Source organism: Rhyacophila brunnea, unplaced genomic scaffold (assembly GCF_057557595.1).
Source record: "Rhyacophila brunnea isolate RB1 unplaced genomic scaffold, BYU_Rbru_1.0 scaffold_17, whole genome shotgun sequence".
NCBI classification, from domain to species: domain Eukaryota; kingdom Metazoa; phylum Arthropoda; class Insecta; order Trichoptera; family Rhyacophilidae; genus Rhyacophila; species Rhyacophila brunnea.
The window spans coordinates 24999368-25025765 of record NW_028232827.1 but is presented as its reverse complement, the minus strand read 5'-3'; the positions used below and the strand labels follow the sequence as shown (position 1 = coordinate 25025765).

At 31.4% G+C, this 26398-nt stretch overlaps 1 protein-coding gene across 4 annotated transcripts in view; it reads left to right on the top strand.

Annotated features, from left to right (window-relative positions):
- The window catches only part of LOC147073853 (uncharacterized), a 185545-nt gene that overhangs the window by 25068 nt on the left and 134079 nt on the right, over positions 1 to 26398 (top strand). The window contains exon 1 of one of the 4 annotated variants that reach the window (XM_085944931.1): positions 2233 to 3039. The exons of the other annotated variants lie outside the window; for them this stretch is intronic. Within the exon in view, the coding sequence (XP_085801057.1) occupies positions 2991 to 3039 (49 nt within the window). The 5' untranslated portion in view covers positions 2233 to 2990. Of the gene's footprint in view, positions 1 to 2232; positions 3040 to 26398 lie in introns of those variants that run through there. 4 annotated transcript variants of the gene reach the window in all.

Genomic DNA, 26398 nt, shown 5'->3' with positions numbered 1-26398 from the left:
ATATTATATAATAATATTATTATCTATATACTACGACACCATGAAATATTAAACTCGCAAACAGCTGTACTGCTCCGTCTATAAATCAGTGGTGTCATTAAATTTAACATAAGTAGTCTTATCGTGGTTACACGCGCTGTACGCATACTTTAAAAATCGTTCGATTTTTTGAAATACCAATTTGTGCATTTTAATTATTAGTTTAGTAAAAAAAAGGTTTTTGTGTGTAGAACACGCACTGTTAGAGTGGAATTTACGAATCCAAGCAGGCCATTTTTACATTCGTTCTGTATTTGTTTTTCTTCAAGCCATGGTCCGATCCGAATAAGATGGGCTTCCACAGAGAGGAGGTTTGTATAAAGAGATTTTTGTTTTTACGATAAATGGATGCTAACACTTGATTTAGACATTGCAATATCTTGGCTAGTTTAAAGAAAACCACATGGGAAAGTATCACGACTTGTGAATGGTATAACGAAAATAAATGATATAATAGCGTAATAATTATATTGGTAAATGTACTAGATTACATATAATATAATATAATATCATACAAAATAATTGAAGATTAAATTTTATTACCAAGTATCCATTTAATACTGCGTAAATCGTAGTCCACCTCATTCTAACCGTAGCAAACAACTGGTAAATCCAAATATATAAATATGTAGGGTATTACAGATGTTAGCCACTCCCTCGATTGACTAATACTGCGAGTGTGACAAAGAGAGCGCAATGAGTGTTGTTCTCATCATAGAATGCCCTTAAATTTAGATTTCCATTAAACAAATTTACACCTCTTGGCTATATAGTTTCACTGTAAAAAGTTCAATGTTATACTTACATAAACTTTGAATTTTAAATTATTGACATTTAAATACACAACGAATATGGACACTTTGGTTAAAAGAATAAACTTTGAAGTTAAACAGTAATACACGCAGAATAAGAAATCAAAATACTATTAGAAAATATTAGATCTTGTTAATTTAATTAATGCATGCTGACTTTTTGTGTTTTTTTTTTTTATACGAATGATAATAAATATAATATTTGATTCTCCCACGATGGCCGAGCGGTTACCTTGTCAGTTTATAATATCGTGGGTCGGGGGTTCAAATCCTAGGCCTATGTTGTTTTTCAATGTGTATTTGAACCAGAGTATGAATCTAATAGGTTAAACAAGTCGCTAACATGTACTTCTCGTAAAAAAACAGGTCAATTTGATCTTCTTTGGATCGGACACGGTAAAAAAACATTTAATTAGGGGAAACAGTGAGAATGAAACATGAAAGAAAACAAAGCGTGTAGTTGCTTTTAATATAAAAGTGTTTGATTAATACACTTAATTTGAATACACTTCAGATATAATTATATCTGCTATAAAAATACATTTTGAAAAAATACGATGCCAGACGGAACTTGAACCTGTTACCACTGGATTCGCGCCAATGTGTTTCAACCAATGACATTATTAATGGACGACGCACTCAGTACAGTAGCTAGCAAGTAAATTCGCCCATAGTAGCATTCGCACGTGCATAGATAGACGTCACGCAATGTCCATTATGCGATATCACGCTTCGGGAATTTATAGCAATATCACCTTTATTGTAACGGCGTTAGAACAGTGTTTCTAGTATCAATGTTTGTTTGAGCGAACCTGTTCGAACCGAACCATTCGGCAGACCCGACAAAAAGTTTCGGGAATTTATAGCAATATCACCTTTATTGTAATGGCGTTAGAACAGATTGTGCTATTCGGCAGACCCGACCAAAAAAGTGAGTGTCATTTTTTTTCAGATGCTTCGTCCATATTAATGTCATTGGTTTTAACCAATAATTAACCTACGGGCATCCTAAGTATACCTATGTCTGAGGTGTTGCCAAATTATGTATTATATAGAATGTATAATACATCATTTATATAGAATTATTATTATAATATTATATAGAATGTTACATTCTCAAATCTTGTCAATTATTCGTTGAATAAAATAAATATTATGTAGTGTATTTGATTTAGAATAATTATTTTTATGTTACGTCAAATATATTTAAGGGTTTCCGTTATATTGTACAACATATAAAAGGGTTTCACGACTAAATTTATTTGGGAAACTCTGAGTTATATTAAAAGTATAGTATCAATGGTACTAAAACGTTACAACTCGAATTTGTATTAACACAGCTGTTGTGCGCTGTCAGATTTGTCGGTTTTGTTTTTAGTTTAGTTTACGCCAGACACGCTCGCTGAGAGACGTGTCGACCGCTGTGACGTAAAAATACGATGTTACGTTTGTTTTGAAACTATCGTTTTGCCGCTAATTTTAATCAGTTTTCGCCGAACACTGTTCTTTATTTAAATGCACGTATGGCTAAAGACACACTGTTACGTGACATATTATTAAAAAGGAAAAGTGCCGCCCTATTTTCGCGAAAGCTTGTATAACGTACCTAAATAGATTTGAAAATAACTTTTGTGTACAGCTGTGATCGCGATCTGAAAATTTTCGCCCACGAAATTGTACATCTTTGAATAGCAATAATAATAATATTATTGTGTAGTTTTTTTACGTACCCTTAGCTACAAAAATATACAATTTCAATGTTGTTAATGTCGAAAATGTTAAATAATAATCAGTGCAAAATGTAAACAGATAAAAACACCAACGTCCAATTCTTTTGACATTGTTAGTATTTTAGTTGAAAATGTGAAACTAGTCAAAACTATCTACTTAATTAGTTACTACCAGAAATGTGTGACAGTTTTGTTGTTCTAAAATTGAATTTAAAATCTACTCAAAACGTTTTTTAACTTATTGTGAATATAACAAATATTCTGAAACATTTGACAAATTAAGTTAAACACATGTTCGTGAATAGTTTTAATTATAATAATATTTAGGAAGATTAATTAAAAAAAAAAATAGTGTATTTTGAACTATTGATAGTAATATAATATTGCTTAGTAATATTATAAAAATATTATGTGCTGTTGTAAACGATTTACTGGATTTTTTAAAAAACTTTGTGGAGGTGAGTTATTTTTTATTTATTATATTATGGCTATTTAGTGCATAATAATTAAGTTACTCAATAAAAATAAAATTATAAACAAAACTGACATATTATTGTGCGTGGTTTGTCCGAAATTATTCATTCAATATAAAAAAAAATCTACATGTCTTGATATCTAGTTGTTAATAAATTTATTGTGATCTGAATAAAAAATACGATTATATTTTTAATAATATGTACTAATAAAATGTTAGATCAGAAATTAATAAATTATAATATGAGGCACATAGAAACATAAAGGGTTGTAAAACAAGTTGTATTCATAAGTTTTATCTTCATACGTACATAAATATAATGTTAATTTGATAATTTGATGGATAGTGATGACTTTGTTTCTATAGGAATCAAAAATATACAAAGCACGTTTTTATTTTATTGTACAACAAAACCTCTAAAGCTGAGAACATAATTATAAACTTTCAATGCGAGATTCAGCACCTACGTACTTGTTTTGATAGTTGGTTATTTATGATGGATTTTATATGCGATTGTATCCACTTTATATTCACAACATAATTGAAAAAGGTTAAAACGTAAACGAAACACGTGTGAAATTCAAAAAATTTCAAGTTTAAGAAAAATATAAATTAATCTTAGTTTTAGTAAATTGAATTGTTAATAATTATAAAGAATTAGCTTGTCGCCTTTATTGTATAAAGTTGTATATACACGTGTTTCGAGTATGTATATGTAATAGTGGCGAACGGTGACTTTTTCCTGTAGGGATGCTGTTAAATTAAAATCACAATATGTATATACTTACTATTTGGTGGTACGTAGATGAAGTAGTATGTGTGTGGAACTGCGGTATTATATATTTAGGTATTATATATATATATATAGTATATATTTAATATAAAGTAGTAAGTATACTTACTACTTTATCGATTATTCCTGGAGATGCTTCGCATTTACAGCATCTATGGACCGCACGCCACTAAATGCAAGATATATTATTATTATTATTATTGTTATTACCCACTTGTTAACTCATCAAAATATATCAATGACTTAGTGGTGATGTAGATTTACTAACACAATACAATCAATTTGAGAGGATAGTTAACTAGTTTTCGTTGTAGCTCTTTAGTTGTTTTAAAATGTAAAACGTCTCGAAAAACTTAGTATTATAATAATTATGTTGTTGTTTTTTCCTCAATATTGTAAAAATAATTATTCGATAAACAAGTGAGGTAGACATCATTTATGACTAAATATTCAATCAACCAAAATATGTTAATTTGTGAATCTGGTTATGGTAATAAATGTGGATATCACTCCTCTCAGAATCTGCCATGTTCATCTGACGTGTTCATTTCATCTACTTTTTACAAGTGACCTTCTTACATTAAGTTGTGAAATACCTAACAAAAACATTATGTTGTATCTACCTATTTTTCATATGTAATATACATTATAATATATACATATTATAATCATATTAAGAGATATCTTCAGATATACGAGAATATATTTTATTTTTTATAATAAGCAACATTCCTAATTCAAAATGCAATACATATTTTGATTCCCACTCATTTGATATAAGTACCTAACATTTAAAAAAAAATCCTCCTACTGTCACTTGCTTATATGACAACCAAATATAATCAGTGTTAAGTGTCATTTTAAAATATGTTCTTGATTGCTACGAATTTTAAATCCAAAGATGTTAGCTGATTAGATATAGATTTTTAGGTGCGACTATATCGAAGGGGGGCTTCGATCTATCTGCAGGCATGTGATGGCATAATTGAAACTCAGTAGAACACATTGGGTGCAATCAGTATTTTTAAAATGTATTTTCTCTGTCAACTTATGATAAATTGTCATTCAGTCTTTTCCAAGCATAGATTTTAGAACTGCTCATCTAATTAAAATGTGTATAAATTGACATACTAAACGTTTATTAACCTATTTACAAATTATATGTTAACATACAGGTTTACAGGTATATTATTCCATTCTTTGTAATATTAAACCATACTTTAAAATGTCTACTGTAACAATTTTATGTTTAAATACTAAATAGAATAGGTCACACCACACAACATTTGCTCCCATTGGGAGTAATAACAGATAGCTAGTAAAATTTTGAAGACATAAGTATTGGGTGCCATAATTTGCGTGTGGAGTGGGCAAGCTAAAGTTTATGAACACATTGTAGCGGCGCGATTTCAAAATACACCCATAGATAGCGCTACCCATTGACTGGACACCGCAAGCGCTATGTAGACAGATTAGGATTTAACTCGATGTTAACTCCATAATTTTTATCTCTCACAGTCTTACAGCCAGTCAGCTTAGTCTGATTAGCTCTAACCCATGTGATCATACAGGTCCTCTATTTTGAAACTAAGCACCTTAAACTATCGAGATTCGTTTCTAGTGATAAGTGTGGTTTCTAGTTGTCAAATGTGATACCTACCTGAACTGAACTAATCCTTTGTCAAATTCATCTGGTTATTTGGTCGAGCGAGTCATTGATAATCTGTTTTCGTGTACCGTTTGACGTATTCTCTGTTATTGCTGATTAATCTCTGTGAACTCTGAATAAATACTAAAACCGGAAGTGTTTCTATTTAATAAATAAAAAACAAACAATAATATTTATTTATAAATTAGTTACATAACGATATGTTAAAAATATTGCACTTGTAGGTAAAATATTAAATTACTACGAAAATAATAACCTAAAGTCCTAAAATTGGCACCAGTAAGTACCGTTTTGAATTACATATATTATAACGGAATAAACAAACAAACCTTATATTGTGCTGAGGGAAAATACACGCCAAAAGCGTTGACCAGAAAGCAAATTTATCACAGGACACAGACGGGCACTTAAATTTTATTAAAGATATAATCAGATTTTACCTTGGATTAACACGATAAAAGATAATATACTTGGCAAATGAACTCTAAAATTATAAAAGTGTGTGCATATAATAAGATTTCGCCATATTCCTGGGCACCGTTCAACTAAACGTAGAAACACACTATCATCACGTCACGTGAGCTCATACGCTAGAACCATCAGAACATTCAATAATAAAAACTGACAACTTACAAAACATTGTGTCAATTATTATGTATCTGCCAGTTGGAGCTACTTATCAAGGGCTTGTTTACACGGGCGGTATTCGCTACACCCACTTATTTACATGCCTGTAAATAGACCGAATACTAATGCTTATTAGTCTTATTACTAATTCATTAAGCATTAGTGAGTACGTACTAATGATTCGCACTAAACCTGTGTAAACAAGTTATAACAAACTACTAAAATTAAAGATATCTACGTAAAATCACGTGACTCAAAATTGTTTAAATTTATAGAAAACAACGATCTATCACACGTGAGGTTGGTTGTGTGGCATGATACGCGTGAAATGACTTCAGTGTGGTTATAATACATTTGAATATCAAGTAAAACGACATTATTTTGTACAATTTTGGCGTGAGCTTACCGTGAATTGACGCGTGTTCACGTGACGTGATGGTAAAAACAACTCATTATACTTTTCATGAATTTTATTCTTAATAATGCTAAATATTTTATGTAAATGCTATGTATTTATTTGATATTCATTAATCTTTTGAGATACAATGCAACAAGCATTAAGTTGATGTCACAGCCCGATATTAAAACTGGTTACTTACCAATGACATAATATTCAATTTCTTGGTCATAATATTGCCTAAAACTTTACGATTCATACATAATTTAATGTGTGTTTGGAAACATTTATCAATATCAGCTTATACTATTAGTAAATACTTAGTTGCACAGATTTATGATTTTCCTAGCATTGCTTCATTAAAATGATAATATCATATGACAGTCATGTAAAATGTATATTGGTCGGTATGTATGTGTGTTAACAGGTATTTTTATCAAAGTATCTCTTTATGATATTATGTCGTTATGAGTTTTCAAGAGTGACGTGCGGTCGAATTTTCATTACAATGAGAGTTTGTCATAAATACTTAGTAAAATATTTTTACCTACCTACTTATTTACCTATATGTTATTTTATATCTATGCCACCATCCATTAATTCATAGACAATTAACACGTTTGTGGTTATGATTATATCGTCAAATCTGTCAATATAGAATGTTGTGGATTAAAGTATTTATCTATGAACTTTTAAATTTAAGTACCTAAGTAAAATTTTATAAATAATAAGAATGAATATTTTTGTAATTCAACGGAAAACTTACACTTATTAATAATAATGGTTAGAAAATGAGCGTTCTATAAGTAAACAAATGATTATTATTAGATATATAATTATTTTTAACAATGAAGTATAATAATTAGATGATTTTTGTTTCATTTATATATACTTACAAAAGATTTAAAAAATATATTAATAGTATTGATGTATTATTTTTGACATAAGTATTTTATTTTATTTAGGGTGATGATTATAGTTATTGGACACTAAAGGAAAGTACTTTCTCAGTGCATAAGTAAAAAATATAAATATGTAGTAAATATGTCGGATCGGATATGTAGAGAAGCAGAATATAATGAGCTTCAAAGAGATATACCTAGCTTTGAATCATAAAATCTGGACAATTTTTTTATATAAGTACCTATATAAAATTTGTTAGACTAAAAAAATAGGTAATACACAATAATTATTGGACACGTTTTTACAGTAATTTAACAACCAGAATTTCAAGTTTTTAATACACTTATGTAGGTACCTAGATGTTTATTGACTGACATTTACGAATATTTTACCTGCGGCGCTATTAATGTTCTTGTATGAAAAATATTAATTAAATAACATTCATATTACTTATTGCTACTTATAATAAATAAAATGCATACATCTCATCATTCAATCATATTGCAGAACATTTTTTAATTTAATTTAGAACGAGTGGCATGTTGTCACCAAGTGCTATTTTTATCGTAATGTTTAATAGTTTTATATGAATTTAGTTTCTGGTATTCATATACTTACATATAATGCTAATTAAATTAAATAATTCCAGATAGCAAAGACTTAATCGGGTTGATCAAAATACCACATTGTCCAAAAAACGATTTTCCCATACGACGAAATATAAATGGGTTGACAACAATGACATTATTAATGGACAACGCACTCAATACAGTAGCTAGCAAGTAAATTTGCGCATAGCGACATTCGCACATGTAAAGGTAGACGTCACGCAATTTCCATTATGCAATATCACGCATCGGGAATTTATAGCAATATCATCTTTATTGTAATGGCTTTAGAACAGTGTTTCTAGTGTCAATGTTCATTTGAGCGAACCCGTTCGAACCGAACCATTTGGCAGACCCGACAAAAAGCATCGGGAATTTATAGCAATATCACCTTTATTATAATGGCGTTAGAACAGATTATGCCATTCGGCAGACCCGACAAAAAAGTGAGTGTCATTTTTTTTCCAGATGCTTCGTCCATATTGATGTCATTGGTTGACAATATGACTTTAGCCAAAGAGAGAGCCTGTAGTAAAAATGTAGTCAAAATGGTCTGTGGTTTCCGACTCATATGGTCAAAATGCCGGCATCGCTTACTTTTTACGAAGAAATAGTAGGTATTTTTAAACAAATTTAATAAGTATGTTATATTCACTACATACCTATACAAAATCCGAATTGAATAATAAATATTACTGGTTTATATGTCACGTTGACAGTTTCTTAATGCGTAAAGTAAATAGCGATATATTGACAGGTGTGTTTTTTTTCCATGAACTGCCTACGTGATTGTATCAAAGAATATTTTCATATATCGGTATTTTTTTAGGCTCTTTATGAAGTTCATTTTGTGAAGATATGTATTTATTTATCCTCATAAGTCATAAGACTCTAGAGAGGAAAAAGGACGTAAACCTCAGAATTTTTCAAAATAGGTTTTATTGTATAATAACGGTATATACGACTAAATACACGTTGTGTCCAAAGGATATAAGCTGCAAATGCCGATTTATTATCTAAATTTAGTGTATTATTGTAATTATAATAAAGTGACGAGGGAAAAACGACTTAACCATCATTTTTGTTGTGTTTTTTAATTAACTCAATAATTAATATTAGATAAGGGATATAAATACCAAATTATTAACTATCATGCACTTCAAGGTTATGTTTATTTTGTATGTTAACCTTGACCGAAAACCATAACAAAAACGTTTTAATGCCTCATGTAAAATTGGATTTGTGTGGATTACACCCTTTTCCCTTTCCATAATCGAATATATATGCGCGTTCAAACCTCGCGTCTGGAAACAAGTACATGGCTCTTTTTTCAATGTTCATTTCATCAAAGCATGGTACCCACACATTCCTCATAAGATGTTTATATATATATATATAATTTCTCCTCCGTGGGGGGTCTATATGCCTTGTTTACGAATGAAAATGGTAATTCAAGCTGTCATATTAAATAATTTATACATTTCAGATAAGATAACACAATATATCTTACACTGTCTTTAGTTTTATATCAACTTAAGATGTCACTCTGTGCATAACTCACTGAGTCTAAAATTGGACTTGGATCGTGTAGTTGCTGGCTACAGAAATAACCTACATAATAATTATTATGTAGACACAGTAAAAGCGTTGCCATCTTGGCATTTTTCTTGTCAGATTTAGCATTTTTGAATACGCAAGCTAACTTATAAAGTACGCATCTGTCGCATGGTGTTAAACCTAGCTTATTTGGACACCGCTTAAATATTACTACTTTAAAATTGATATGATGGCTTTTTTGCAAAATAAATTAATGTAACACAGTATTTTTGTTCTTGTACATATGGCATAATATTTATTAGTTGTGAAATAATGCATTCTTCTTTAATCTTCCATATTACGTAATTATGATATTAATATTTTTTTTGGAATAGTTGTTTCTATAAGTACCTACTTGTGAATTTTGAAAAATCTAGCATTTTTTTCTGATAACTACATAGTTTATTTTATAATAATAATTAACTGTTTTGGGTCAAGTACTGCCAAAAGTTATTAAGTCTGGAAAGTTATGGAGTAATTACAATTTGAAGTTTGACATGCCCTCTAAAATCAAAATCAAAATACTAATATCTTTTTGCTTTATGTGCTGTATATCGGATGATATTTTTTTCTATCATACATTTGCTTATAATAGACACATAATCCGCTGCTAAACTCTAAATACCTAAATTGTAAATTTACCAACTTTTGGCAGTAACCCCACGATATAATATGGTAGTTTTTTGGTCAACGACCGTTGGCAACACTACTTGGTAACCAACCATACAGCACGTCACTGTCAGTAAATACATACACTCACAGCTTGTAAAACAGTTAAGTAGGTACATGAGAGTTTTCCGACACAATGCAATGGATGTAGACCGGATGACAATTATATTTCATTACTGAGAATTATGAAATCACATCTGATGTAAATAACGGGAAAATCTGGGCACTTATTGCACGGCATTATAATATGATAATAATATAATATTTTATATTCAAATACCATTTATTTCGCAAATCCACATAATCTTGTTTTGGATTAAATGTTTGCACACATGTAGTCTTGTTTTCTTACACATTAAGTGTTATATTATTATTCTGCTACGTCGTGATGCAGCAGATAGGCTAATAGAATTTTGACCTCTTGATACTAAACATAATAGGCGTTAGGCATCTACATTAATTATTTATTATTTCATTCGTAATATTAAAAAAAACTATACCATACGAAACTAGCGCAATATTTAAATACTAGAAAAAAACTAGGTTGCAGTGCCGTCTGTCGATTTTCTAGTCGATGGGTCCAATAATACTATTCTGTGGCTGCAGGGTAAAAGTACTTAAGTCACGTTTTTACAAAATTAAGATTTGGATACCAATTTGTGTAAAGAATTATCCTTTTTTTAGTATCACAGATTTTGTCACATGTAAGCAAAATAAATAGATATTTTAATTTGTAGAAATAGCTTCTATTGAGAAAATCATTAAAAATTACTTATTCAAAACATTGAATATAAAACAATATCAAAAACTTAATTAAGTATACATAAATAAAGTAAAAGAAGCAAAAAAGATACATCATTTAACTTCTAAGCAAGAGTACTTTGAAAACTGTGATTCATTTCAAAACCGATTATCTCACCTGCGGGTCTATTCTATACACAAGCCTGCTTTCGGGCCACTACGGCAGCTAAATTGGGTAGGAAAGTATCGAATAATTAACACTTATTGTAACAATTACAATAAGTTAACCATCTGAACTGTCAAAACTGTCTATATCGGTCTAAAATTTATCACAGCCAACAGAGGTGCTGTTACAACATCGTACATATTGTAACAATTATAACTAAATTATTGTAATTGTCACAATAAGTGTTAATAATTTGATACTTTCCTACCCTATTTAACTTCTGTAGCGGACCGAAAGCAGCCTTGTGTATAGAATAGACCCGCTGAAACCAAACCCCGAAACTACAGTATTTAGCTAACGATAATACCATTTTTTATATCATTAGTAAACCAATATAGGGTTACAATATACATAGTTAAAGAACGCGCCGATTTGATTACAAATATAGATTGGTAGGTATATATTTCGATAAAGCCGGTGTATTTTATGTTTCATTGGTATTGTCTTAAAATATATATATATAAATTACGAAACTTTAATACATTATAGGTAGTGAATGAGTCCAGAAGCGTGTGAGCGAAATGCTTATAGGTACGTGACTAAGATGGGTTTTTATTTATTTACGCGATCGCGCAACAAAGACGAAAACTCTTTCTAATGCGAATTTATGTGCGTATAAGTATTATGCGTCATAGATAGATACATTAACACAAATATAATATAATTATTAAAATAATTGAGTCAGTAAAAATGTAACTAACATTTGAATAAACACAGGCTATTTGCGCCACACTCATACGAAAATAATATTTAAAACACACTGAACATAACATTTTTTTGGTTATTATAATTAATAATATAACATTTAAAATGCTTCGATTACGTTTGATTTTTTTTTTGTTTTTGTATAATTCTTTACCTCCGTCCAATATGCAATATTTGGCAATGGGTGGCAGTAGGTAGGCTATAATTTTGACATCTCAATACTAAAAACCAAATTTGCAAGAATTTGCTATACATATATTATGATATAAAGAAATCGTAGAATGTGTGAAGTTGGTAAATATGCTCGATCGAAGTTTCATTTTTCAATTTCATCACGGAGAGGATTATTTACTCTCTTTTTGGGCGCCCTGATAGGATTGGACTAAATCTAAAACAGGTGTTAATACTATCGACCGAAGGCACATGATGGAATTTGAATTTAAATTCTAATGCATTTAAGTTTTGTACTATTTTTCCATTTGAGTCGTTTTTATTTAGAATTAACTGTATTCGTTGTCAGTGTGTATTTAACTTTTGGTGAGTGCACCTAGTGCCTGAAGATGCCGAAAGGCTAAACCCGGGTCGCAAAAAACGACTCAAATGGAATAGTACCTACAAAACTTAAATTCATTAGAAATTAAAACAAATATATCAGTAATCAAGTTACTTAAATAAATCGACTTCAGATGTAAATGTGAGATTGTGAATGCTGTATAATAATATGTTAAACATAAAGCATAGCGACCTCAGTATTGGGTAACTGCTCCTGAGACATTTCCAGTTGTAAAAAATACGTAAGTTTCACAACAAAAAATAGGGTCCTATGCTACGCCCGGTTAAAATCGGATGTAGTACGGGGCGCGCGTGTCCATTAACTTCCGTGTCCGGAAATTTGTACGTATGCAGTTTGCCGTATCACACTTCACCGTGAAATGTTGTATCGGAAATATATGGTCGTATATTAAAGACCGTCCAACCTCTTTGGGTCGTATAGTAATGAGATAAAATTCATGTCTAAATAAAATACGGTTCCTGTCGAATTACAGGAAGTAACCGATATACTGGATTATATTTGTTAGGTTATGTTAAGTTAGGTTAGGTTAGGTAAAATTGGAACATTATTGCTTAAAATGCTCCACGAACAACGTGTATTTTTTTCATCTCGGTGCTATACTGCCCTTCTAAGGAAGAAGGCAGCAACTCGCAAAATTTGTGAAATTGAGTTATGAATGCCATCCGTTAGGTAATTTTGAAAGCTATATATTGTGTTCACTTTAAAATCAGTATTATCACTAAAATACCGTTAAAATCCTTAGTGAAAAAATAGACATCTTCTAAAATAATACATTTTTTTTAGCAAAAAGGCAGTAATTGCACCTATTCATTGCAGTTACTGCTTGTTTATTATTACTTTGTTTGTATTTTAACATCCTACTAATAAAAATTGCCGCCGTTTTTTATTAATTCACAGTACTAAAGTTTGAGAAAAAACACATTATGTCATTTATCTCGAAAGTGTATGAGAGTCAGTTACTGCCTTCTTCCTTAGAAGGGCAGTATAGAGATGACTGTATAGTATACGGTCATCTCTTTCCGATAATAAAGCTCACGGCGAACTGTGCTATTGTGAAAATGTAATACGTACAGTTTACATGTAACCATTAACTTCAATATAGAATGATCCCTACACAATGCCCATAACACATACTCCGATATTGTAAATATAATGTTTATATATTTTCATACAGATCAGTTACATATTCGAATCTTGTTTCATACATTAATAGGTCTATGGTAATGAAAAAACTGCTTCTAATTAATTATTTAAGTATAATATGTCATTTGTACTCGTTTAATATTCAGAACCTCAATTATATTATACTTAGATACATGTAATTATATTGGATAACCAGACGAGGTAGGCACATATCGGGAAGTTGATCAGAATATCTGGTAATGAAACCAGAACGCCCACCGGAATAATACGACGCGGGCGAAGAGTCAACAATGAATTGACGCAATCGGAAAACGTAAAAATCTATGTCTAGCGATCAGTGTAGTGATTTTAAAACAGCGACGCGGGAGACATTTTATTAAAATATTAAATGAATCGAAAAATACAAATTTAATGAAGTAGGTAGTGAGATATCCTGAGTTCTGGGCTAGCTCAGGGTGTGTCGAACTCAGGATTCACAAAAAAATTAGATTAAATAAAAAGTTTTTGTCTTTTTTTTTGGTTGTAGCACGTAGCTTTATATTTTCAATGGTTTTCTTTTTACACACTTATTCTAATAATTAACACATTAGTTTTTTTTGGCGCGGGAGTACGCGAATTCGACTTTGCGTCCGTTCGCAACTCGTGTTTCTTCCGACTCACTTTTAATATTTAAAATTCTCGCGTGACAATTTAGCGAGTAGGTACAGTTAAAAAAACTCTCTTCCACGCTTACATCTCTTACCTCCATCTCTTTTAAACTCATTAAACAAAATCTTACATAGATTTACAAACTATTCCTATTACTAAAATAATTACAATTTTAATACTATGAATCCTTAATATAATACTTAAAACTATTAGTTTGAAATTTTTATATCTAGGTACATATTAGTATTCTAAGTCTAACATATTCTTTTTTTATCCAGATAGCCAAGTGATACGTCATAAGTCTTTCATATTCTGTTAATTGACTATGTGACCAAGTTGCACGTTTAGGCCTGCAAAACTTTATTCCGGCTCCCCATTGAAGAAGGGAAGTCCAGGAGTATGTCAGTAGATATTGTAATTCAATTCACTAATTACATATATCGTAACGCTTCATGAAAATATATTAAATACTTATCGAGCAGTGGTAGAACGCCCGCTTCTAAAGTCGTCGATCGTGGGCTGGAATTCTGAGACGGGATCAAATTCGCATCTTGTTGTTTGTCCAATGTTTGTTTTAATCTAGAGCTCGATTACATCGATTCTTCGTAAGAAATCTGTAACGGTAACATGAACTCTGTAGAATTATCGATGCTTTTATATGTTACGATTTCTTCGGAAATGGTAATACTCAGAATATGTTGAATCTTCTTCAAGACAACTGTATAAAAATCGCTGAAGCAAGTTTCAGTTTTACGTAAGTGAAATTTTTGTGTGTAAGAAAAAATCAGCAATGTATAATCCTGAGAATTTTAATGAAAATTAGTGCAGTGTTCCCAGAAGTCCTTCCATTTCTTCCTTCATTTTCATACATTTAGGCTACATCTCTATACAAAAAGGTTTTTTTCAACATCTTTGTAATAAACCCTTAGCCGGCTCTCACATCTAAACTCGCATTGTCTGCCGCACAGCCATAAATCAAACCTTCTAGAAATGTCAAATTGCATATGAAGACCGCACACTAAATCTAACCTCTCAAAACGTATATATATATATTTGGATGCGGCGACCAACGAGCCGATATAGGAATGAACAATTCGTAGGTGTGCGTACGGTGCTGTAGTCTTCGACTCACAGCCCGAGTGGCATGCGATTTGTTGATAGTAGCACTAGATGTTTTTTTTTCAAACTAAAAAGTCGCATTCAACCAATCTACCGAGCTCCATTTGCCAACGTGTATTTTGTGAATAACGAGACGTGTCATCGACGTATTACACAAGTCACAGATGAGACGAGTTTTGATGTGCAAGCCGGCTAATACTATACCATAGACATTAGGATAGGCTTCGATCTGTCATTGCGTCCATATTCGGTTGTCCAACGGTTATGAATGTTGCTAGCCCGGTTGGACGACAGCTGACAATCGTGCGGTTTATGTGCGTAACATCACATATAAAATCTCACGTAATTTATTATTTCTAATACATTGCGTTTTCATTTAATAACTAGAATACTATTTTATTAATTATGTAAGTGTAAGTACCTGATATGATTCAAATCTCTTTAGATTTATGTAAAGTAAACCAATAACTAAGATTTTAAACCGTTACGAAGATGCTATGTTTTACAATGCATATATTTTATCATTAATAATATCATATATTATAATAATATCATTAATTTACTGTCGCACAAAAAAGGTTTATCGTGACTTCTTTCAAACGGTATAGCCGTTATAGCCTTTATAGGGCAACCAATAAAATCGAAGGTGCCGGTACACTAGGCTCCTCTGGTACCATTTTTATAATCGCGAAGGCTCTATTCTATTGTGACGTCATTCGCCGGCGAATAGAGCCTCCGACAGGAAAACATACAAAAAATCTTTTATTCAGTTCCCACATTATTACATCGCAATATTGTATTGGTCTTCTTTATCCATTGTCCAGCTTTTTTATCATTTTCATCGTTGGCTTTAATGTAATGGATATTATGTTCTTTTTCTAACTAGCTATAAATTATTTTCAACAAAGATATCGTAATATTCCTACATTGTTTATCATAAAAAATATTTTTAATACATATTATTTATCACAAACCTCAGTGAAATATATAACCACTATTTTTAATACGATACCCAGCGGATTCGAACTTGCACTCCCTGTGACCATAGAACCACTGACCTATGTGTATCTCTATCTAACTGTGACGAAGTTAACTAGTGTTTTTACAATTTTAGGGCCGTTTCAGACGGGACACCGGTGTCGCGCTCGTATATAATAAGGAGGCCTTTGTATTCGAATAAATGGGCCTTTGTATTATGTTTATGAACGCCCCAGAGCTCAACGCGTATCCGGTACACATTTTCGTCGGCCGCTACATTCTCAAGCCGCCGATACACTTGTTTTTATTACTGCAGCCAGTTTTATGTTCTAATTTATAACGCAAAACTATGCTTGTATTGATATATTGACTCATTAGCTCTGGGGCGTTCATAAACATAATACAAAGACCTCCAATATTATATCGAGCGCGACACCGGTGTCCCGTCTGAAACGGGCCTTACTGAAGCGCTTTCTGAATTTGGTTATTGTTTTTGGTAGTCGCTTTTTGTACTTTACGTCAACGTATTTATAATTAGATATTACCTTAATTACTAGACGGTGTCAGGATCTTTCCAAATTTTTGTTATAACGTACTTGCTCTTGCTTTTGTGGCTGCTACAATGGTGCTGCAGATGACCGCATGACCTTTTATAACTTTCTTTTTAAACCAAACCCAACCTAACTTAATCTACCTCAACCTAATCTAACCTAACCTTAGTGTGTGACAATGATGCATCAAAATGTATGAAAATATCAAACTTTAAATTAATAATCATTGGACCGAAAAACATATCCGCCAACGGAAAAAGGTATTTAATATAATTGTGTACGTAAATGGGATAAACTGTTACCGCCATAAAATATGATAAAATGTAATACTTACTTACTTATACTTTTTTTTATTCAACGGATAATCTTCAAGATTTAAGAATGTGAATTCTTTATTGAACATACAAAGTTTAATTTACATAGGTAGGTACATAATTTTACAAAATAAAGAATGTTACATTCTTAATTCTAGTGAATCATTCCTAATTTTTTTTTTATTACATACATATTATTATTGTGTCAACATAAAATAATTACAAGATAAAAAGAACTTTTTATAGAGAACATTTTAAAATTTTCTGTTGAATCATATAAACTTGACTTGACTAGGTTAAAGGATCAAAAAAAAAATGTATTTGATAGAAATAATACTGAAATGTCATTTTGACACTCATATTGATTTCTATAGTAACGCATGTATATATTAATAATTTAGTTGTTAGGACCCTAGCAACCAATAATAGTGGATTGGATTACGGATTTCTTCCGAAATAACTTTTCATACACAACAGAATTAACTGAAAATGAATTTAATTCTACTTAAAAATGGCTAAAAGTATTAAAAAATGCATTGGCATCGTGTTCTGATATATTCTAAAGGTTTCAAATGTCTAGCTAGTCGGGAAGTTAGTTAAAAATTGATTGCAAGATTTTTGTACCGGACAAACAACCATCGGACAAATAAGAATACGACCTAATAAAAACGTTGTAAAAATATAAAATCTTTTGCTATTCGGTCGATGAATTAATTAGCTGATAAAAATTAAATCATAATAACTTTAAATAATAAATCTCAGACCAATATTAGTATTAAGTATATTACTTATCTATGTCTTCTTCACCACACGCCACATGTTTGAAGGTCAGCTATCGTCTTGGCAATAGCTGTACTTTGGCCTGCTGACCTGAACGGGGAAATGGAGGTGTTGTTTACCGTGAACCATCGGGTATCTTTTCTTCCATTGTTCCATGCCCATCGTTTCAATGCGATTATCTCTTTTCAGTTTTCTTATATTATCTATTCGTGTGATTATATTATATTGTAATTTCTACGTAAACCGTTATACGGATGCTTTATAACCGTGAACATTTCTTCAAATAACAGATGGTAGAATATCATTGAAACCGGATGACACGTTCTCCGTCTAACATTTCATCGAGTGGTGATTTTTGTACGTATTGTAAAAACAGCTACCATTTATGGGATAATCGACGTTTATGACCAAACGGTAATGTTCGAATTATATTGAACTACTTATACCATTTCGCATAGATTTGTATCGAATATCTTATAAGCGATAATAATGATATATACCAGGGTTGGCGAACCTTTTTATGTACGCGTGCCAAATTTTTCCAAATTATATTTTTCGACAGTCTGACGTGCCAAGCAGTTTTTCATGGTGAAAAAAAAAGTTATTTTGTTCTTTGTTTTTAAAATTCTCAGAGATCGTGGAAGCATTTAAACCACCCTTCTTTCATCTTATATTCTCCATCACTGAACGGTTTTCCATTTTTTGAGATTATGTTTCAGGCAAAATAACAAGCAGTTATTATATTTGGACGACTGCCAAGAATTAATTTCATAAGGTTTGTTGATTGCATATTATCATTTTTAATTCCCAGATCCTAAGGATCTAAATTCTTCAAAAAGATTTGCCTGCTATTTTTTATACAATGCGATTTGTCATTTATGCATGACTTTCATCGTTTCCGTTTGCGCATCGATTGGTAAACATAATATGAAAAACCGAAGAAAATACGTATGGCTATGTCGTCATTATTTTTTTAAATTATACATAAAAAAAACACTTTTTAAATATATATAAAATAGTAATTTCTTTTCTCTTCAAAATGAAACATTCGCGTGCCATGCAAAATCATCTCGTGTGCCACTAGTGGCACGCATTCCATAGGTTCGCCATCCCTGATATGATATATACTTACTTACGTACTTTTGAAGCATTCAAATTCATCATGTACTTATAATACGTCTTTATTGATTTTTAAAAAAGTAATATTAATTACATACGTAGTTAAAAAAATAAGTATAGTGACTTGCCCTACCAGAGGTCGTCCATATATGACTCCATGTACTAAGGGGGTCAGGTGTTCTGCTATAATGTGACTGTGGAAGTCACACGTGACCTCGCAATATTTTTTTATTCATTAGAACATTAAATTTAAATCGAACATTTTCAACGAATTTGTTATTTAACGAATTGGGGGAGAGGGTGTTAAAAATGTGCCTTAATTTTGACGGAATTAAATTTTTTATGAGTAAGTATAGCGATGGGGAGAGGAGGCTGTCGCGGTTTAGATGCGTCGATGCCCGAGGCACGGACTGGTTTAGACCGCACGATAAAAAAAACATAGCAAACGTATCAATGCACATACTTAATCTTTTCAATTGAATTATATGCTGTACATAAAAACATATATTACTGAAAATGACAGTGATGACATATAAAACTTAATATTAGTGGGTTATTTGTTTGAGTTTTTTATGCTTTGGGTAATAGGTATTTCATACTCAATCTATGAAAAATACGCACATTATAAAGATTTTCGTACAATTTTATGAGTGGATTGAACTGTTTCGAGGCCCCCCTTAAAATAGTCTCACGAATCAATTGCGTCATATGCGTACAAAAAATCGCTTTTGAGATGAGGATTAAAAATAACGAAAATATGAAGACTATGTCCAGAATATTTCAACTGAAATTAATATGATTAAATTGAATACATGGTCATTTTTGTATGTAATTAATCTTATTGTGTAAAGAATATTATTTGTTTTACATGCAAAACTGTTATGTTATACAATTAGTTATGTTATAAGTTATAACTTATCTTATAATATTTAAGTTGAACACTATAAGAAAAGTCATGTTTTTCATCATAACATAAAAACGGGCCTCGTCTTTGTATTTATTCAAATGTTATTTTTAATTATTATTCTGTATAAGCAAGACGTTCTTATCTGAATGCAAAAAAATGATAACAAGTGAGCGTCTCATTGTTTTGTCTATTTATAATGGAATCAACGCGACGCACTGATTTACGACACATCACACGTATGTTTTTCTTTACGTACAAGTACGTGATAAGAATGAAGAATTTTGCAAATAAGGAAACGTAGATAATGTCTAACTATGCAAAAAGATTTTTTAATTCGATTTTTATTACCTATCTAGGCAGGGCTGCCAACATTATTTTAAACAATTCAAACATAGAACGAAATGGCATTGTTCTCAGTTACCACAGCGAAAAATTAATTATTGAATAAGTCATTTTTTACATACGCTTACTTAATGGACATTACAAATTATAAATCCAAGACGTTCACAATGAGACTGGGGGGAAAAAAAACAATGAAATATGTAACAATATTTACAACAAAAAATAGCGCAATCAGAAGAGTAAATTAGAAAATTTATATGAAAAGTTCGCGCGGAATGACCCAAGTACACCCTATTTTAAGAATTTATAAAGCAAAGATTGGTTTAAACCAAAGTAGATCTATGGGTTGGACATAGTTATTAAATACCTACAATTATCTACTTCGTCAAATGTCATCGTTGAGAAGAGTGAGAGATAAGATCGAACCAAGAAATTTTAAAAATTCTTCGATGAAGTTGATCTAGCCATACTCACATCATGTCATTATATTAAAAAAAATGTTCAATCACCCATTCTTTTGGGCACTCACTGCATTCATCGTTGAACTATTTCACTACTATCCAAAGAGCCTACTGGGTGACCGTAAGGGGAAACAAATCTTCTATTTTTCTAAATCATGTGGCAAGCCGTGAGTGATGCAATACGATTCAATTGATACAACGACGCGGGGTTTCTCGTGGTTAATTTGAAAACGACTTTCACGTAAGCTGGTTAAAGAGAGCAACATAGGAATGGCTAATGGTTAATGCTTAATGAAATCATACTATACATACCTACTACATAATTTTACATGTTCACGGTTCAGTTCCTATCGGCCCTATGGTGCGATTGACCAGAATCCATTCCGCGATCGACTGGTTAATCACGATCAACGCGTTTTACATGCCTGGTATATAGTCAAATGCTTGGTAACCTTAGAGCAGATAAAAAATAGAATTCCGATAGGCTTTATACCAATACAGTATAATTTTAAGCAGGGGTTTGAATGTGTGAGTGTCCTACGAAAATGAACCACGCATTATATAGTGCAGTAGTGTAACCGAAAGTAGTTGTCAGTGTTCGACGTATGACGTATTCTTGACACTTGATTAAATCTATCCCTTATTCTTCCTAATTCGAGGTCGGTTGCCTGCTTCTCCTTACCCGTTAAGTATTTCAGTTCTCATTATTTCTGAGTTCCCTGTTGGTAACACTGTTAATTCGTAGCATTTTATGGTTTGTCAATATGCTATATCAATCAATTATTGTCAATTAAATAATTTCAAGCCTCGGAGCTTTAATTATAATTTATATATTTTGAGCTTCTCCCGCAAAAAAACAGTCGGTAAAATAAACGGAGTTCGAGCTCCAAATGTATTTTAATAATTTCACTTTAACAATTAAAAAATATCACCGTTCCACAATGTTATTACTATACTTATTAAAACTAAGAACCCGCCCGGTTCTAACATCCTTATCCCTTGCTTATCCCAGACTAAAACATATTTATTATGGTTTCAGTTCAAGGCCTTCAATATCTAAATAAATTCATCGTTAGACTGCATTATTTTCTGACATCATACATATAAATGCTTTTTCAAACATGGTGCAATGTAAGTAAATATATTTTATAATACCTATATCAACGAACTCAGGTTTCCAAACAAAAGATCTTTGCAGTCTATTGGTATTTGCCAATGATGGTCAACCGCCTTGTAACGACAGTTTACTTAGCTTACATCACACGATGTAGGTATATTTTTCGTCATGGTCACGGTAATGTAAACATAATATTATGTATTTGCGAATTGTATTAGAATTTTAAATTCATAGGTAATAAAATGACTATTTAAATATAATATAAAACCTCTATACTTGTATTTTATTTCACAACCATGCATCATCACCTTATAGATAAGATTTGATGACGCGGGAATGATTACATATTTAAAAAAGTGCGCTGTATGGAAACAAAAGAGTTTGATTTTTTTTAATATTACATGGAAGATAAATTATCTGCATAATAATATATTACATTAGATTAGATTCCGTTTATTAGAATTCGTATTTTTTTAACTACAACTTACAACGTTCCATACCATTCCATAATTATCTTATAAAACCAAAGATTTGTATAAAACTCATAAATTTAATCCCATTTTGAACAAAACATATATTTTACTACTTAAATATGCCAAAATTATCAAATATTTAACCGTGCACGACTTGCAAACACAACACGTCTAAATATTTCAAAGATCAAACAACAAAAACCTCGTAATTTTAATGCACACATCAGAAAAATTATAAACCTAACAAATACCATGAATGACTGTCATTTTGTATTTTGGTTTGTTCTTTATTTAATTTTTTTGTAATTGGAATTTTTATTAAAACAAAAATTAAACGGTTTTTACTGTTTTGAATTTATGAGGTTTATAAGAAAGAATGATGAATTATAGCAGTTTACCGAAGTATTATTTTGAAAATACGTAGCTTGAAAAGCCTTAGAGACATACATATTAGATCCTAGATTAATCTTGGCCAGGTAAAATTCGAACATATATCTTTGGAGATACATAATTTGAAAATACTTCTGAGAAGTATATAACCAATAGAAAAAAATCTTTTTGACAACCAGCGTGATTCGAACCTGCGTCTCTCGGGATTCGCACCCACGGGCATTGACCATTATGCTATAGGAATTGTATGAATTGTGACGAATTTTAACTAATGATTATTGGTGGTCAATGCACGTAGTAATAAAAATAAGTTTACATTTTTAAATCTTGTCATTTGAATAAAAAAAAATATTAATTATATATCTTTGGGTTGCGATGTATTTCAAAACTACGAATTGAGAAAATTGGAGACATCAAGGTGAGACCTTCGTTTAGCAGTGAATCACAAGCGTCTGAGATGGGGTTTGATCTTTTTAAGTTACGATATGTGTCGAAAGTAATATTTTGTTAAATCACATTAAGAATAGAATTATAGGTCTCTTCCGGATTATTTCGATCAAAAACAAACGAAATCCGTTTAAATCGAAACTCTTTTTGTGGGTCCGTTCACGCTCCATTTCCTTTCATCTTTCGCTTTGTTCGCGAGAAAAAAATTAACACCAGAATAGAATTGGTCACCTAGTAACCAATCCGGTTTTAGCTAAAATAATAAATAATAAAATATGCTCGATGACTTATATTTTATTTCACAACATTTCAACTCGTATCCTAATGAATATGCTGACCATGGGCCAGATGCTAGAACGTGTACCTTTTTCCATGGGTCGCTTGTCCGATTCCTGCTTGTTTGGGTGAAACGTCCAATGGATTAAGCAATGAACTCATCATAATTTATGACACTACAACTTTCGAGGTATTGTTCTCCTTCAAAAACTTTGTTTATCCTGGATGATCTTGCTTTCCAATCTCTTTTGCATGGTGTTGTTTTTCAGCAACAAGCTGTAATATTTTTTATGTGAATGAAATTTTATTTAAAAACTTGCAGTTATGGTTTTTATTCACAGATAATCTATAATAATATTAAATATTACATGTGATCAATTAGAGAAATACTAAGTATATACATTAAAGGGTTGCCATCATACATTTAAGGGTTAAACATCCCGTGGAGCAGTCCTGTCATCTCAGTTTCGCTCGATCAAGTCTTCTCTTATCCTTGGAGGATGCGTACATAACCCGCCTTGCGTGGTAACTTCTCCGTAATTCTATTTACGTAACCGATATAATGCAAAATACATATCAAAACTTTTTACCCGAAGTGGAGCAGACCCTGGAGCGGAGCAACTAAAAAGGTGTCTGCTACAACCCTCTGGTTTATAGAGTTCCGCCATGAAGGAAAATAGCGTGTTAATGTTACCTTCTTCATCAATCCGGATTAATTCACTGCTGGATGTATACCTCTTCAAACGGACTCCACATTTCGGTCTTTTTTTTTTAAAACTTATTGGATACAATTGGATGACAGAATTTGTACAGCGATTGTATATTCTCCAAGCCATGTGTCCTGTCCATTTGCATTGAATTTAATATTAGAAAACCGCGTCTAAATCAAAGCAATTTTCAAAATGGACTTCATCTAGTATACGTTGCGTGTGGCATGGCAATAACACCATGAGAGACTTTCCGCCATTACGACACTTTCTATTAATATGGTCATGCCTAATGGCAAACGGCAAGGCCAAGGGCGACGCCAAATTGGATTAAACCATTTAAAACTCACCCCTAAATTTTCACTGCGTAATTGAAACCCTCTCGGCAACGGGCGCCTGTCAATTATAATCTCATAAGCATCGTTAAACCCGTTTAAAAATTAGTGGGAGTTTAACTATAGAGTTCATGAAACAATTCGATAATATTGCCTTATGTTTGGTATGTAATAAATATGAATATTTCAGATGGAAAATATGATACACAAGTGCTTGCTAACATTTTTTTGCATCACGACACATTAATTTAATTATATAATTTTCGTAGTGGTTCCACATCTCGATGCACTTCAGGAGAGTTTTCAGGTCGGCGCGTGACATGAAATATCCAAAATTATAATAATTATTATTTAGTATTTGTCTACCAGCCAAATTAGTTAGATACGTTATATATACGCGTTCTATGTGACAAAAATATATAATATGTATATATTGATTCGACCCGCGTCGTTTCAAATTTTCATATTCACCATCTGTGACAATCTCTAGTGTGTATGATATATTGTAAGATAGGTATTTAATCTGGTGTGTAACCTTAAATAAACTACGCCTAAACCCCTGATACCACTCTCATCACTCTCAATAATTTTCCATTCGTTTATTCCTGCGATTCCCCCCACCCCTATTCATCTGCAGTCAGAAGGTGGCTTGTTACTGTTAGTACTTACTTATCACTTGTTTCTAAGTGTTAAATAATCGTATTTAACTTAAAATAAACATAAGTAATTCTTCGTGGAATAAGTTTATCAAAGTAGCATACTTAATAATTATTGTAATAAATAAGTACATTGTATAATAAGTAGGTACAGACACTTTTGCATGTCTATAGGCATGTTCCATACTGTTACGGTAGATATTAAAGTGAAAAAGAATAATAAATATTTTTAATTATATGTCACATATAGGTACCTACTCGTTTAAACCTAAACGCCTCATTATGTAAATTTTTTCAACAACATAGTTCAAGTCCTAGTATATAGTAAATTTAATAGTGCACACTAAACTTTATCACTAATGCTTATTTGTTTTCATTGAACTAAGAATACAATTTGCAGATGGTGCTGGTTAGTTTTTAAAATTCAAAGAAACCATGCCTAAACCAAACCACAATAGTTTAGGTATGCTATAGGTCAGGGGAGGGCAAACTTTTTGGATGGAGGGCCAAATTCAAGAATTCAAAATGAGCGGCGGGTCGCAAGTAAAATACCATTTTTAGATATACACTATTTGTTATCACGAAAAATAAACATTACAAATAAAATAATGAGAAGAATGAAACTGTTCTACATTTGTTAACATTTTTTTAAATTCAGGTGTTAATTTTGTAGTTGTCATTCTCAAAACTGCTTGTAAATGGGCATCGGAGATATTTGATCGTAAAGAATTTTTATTGAGGTTCATGATCGAAAATGTTTTTTCACATATATAGGTTGATCCAAAAATAACGAACATTTTTCTTGCATAATCTTTAAGGGCATTGTAAAATTTGGAGATTTCTTCACGACGATGCAATTCTCTTAAATCAGTGTCACACTGCAGATCAATAATCTCAAGTTGTAGCTCTGTCGGTACACTATCAATATCTATTGAAAATGAATCGCGTACTATTGCTAAACAAATTTAAATCTATCGTCAATATTTTTTTTTAAAAATATAAAAAAGTTATTCGTAATCAGAAGTACAATTATTGATGGCGGGCCGCAAAAAAATAAACGTCGGGCCGCAG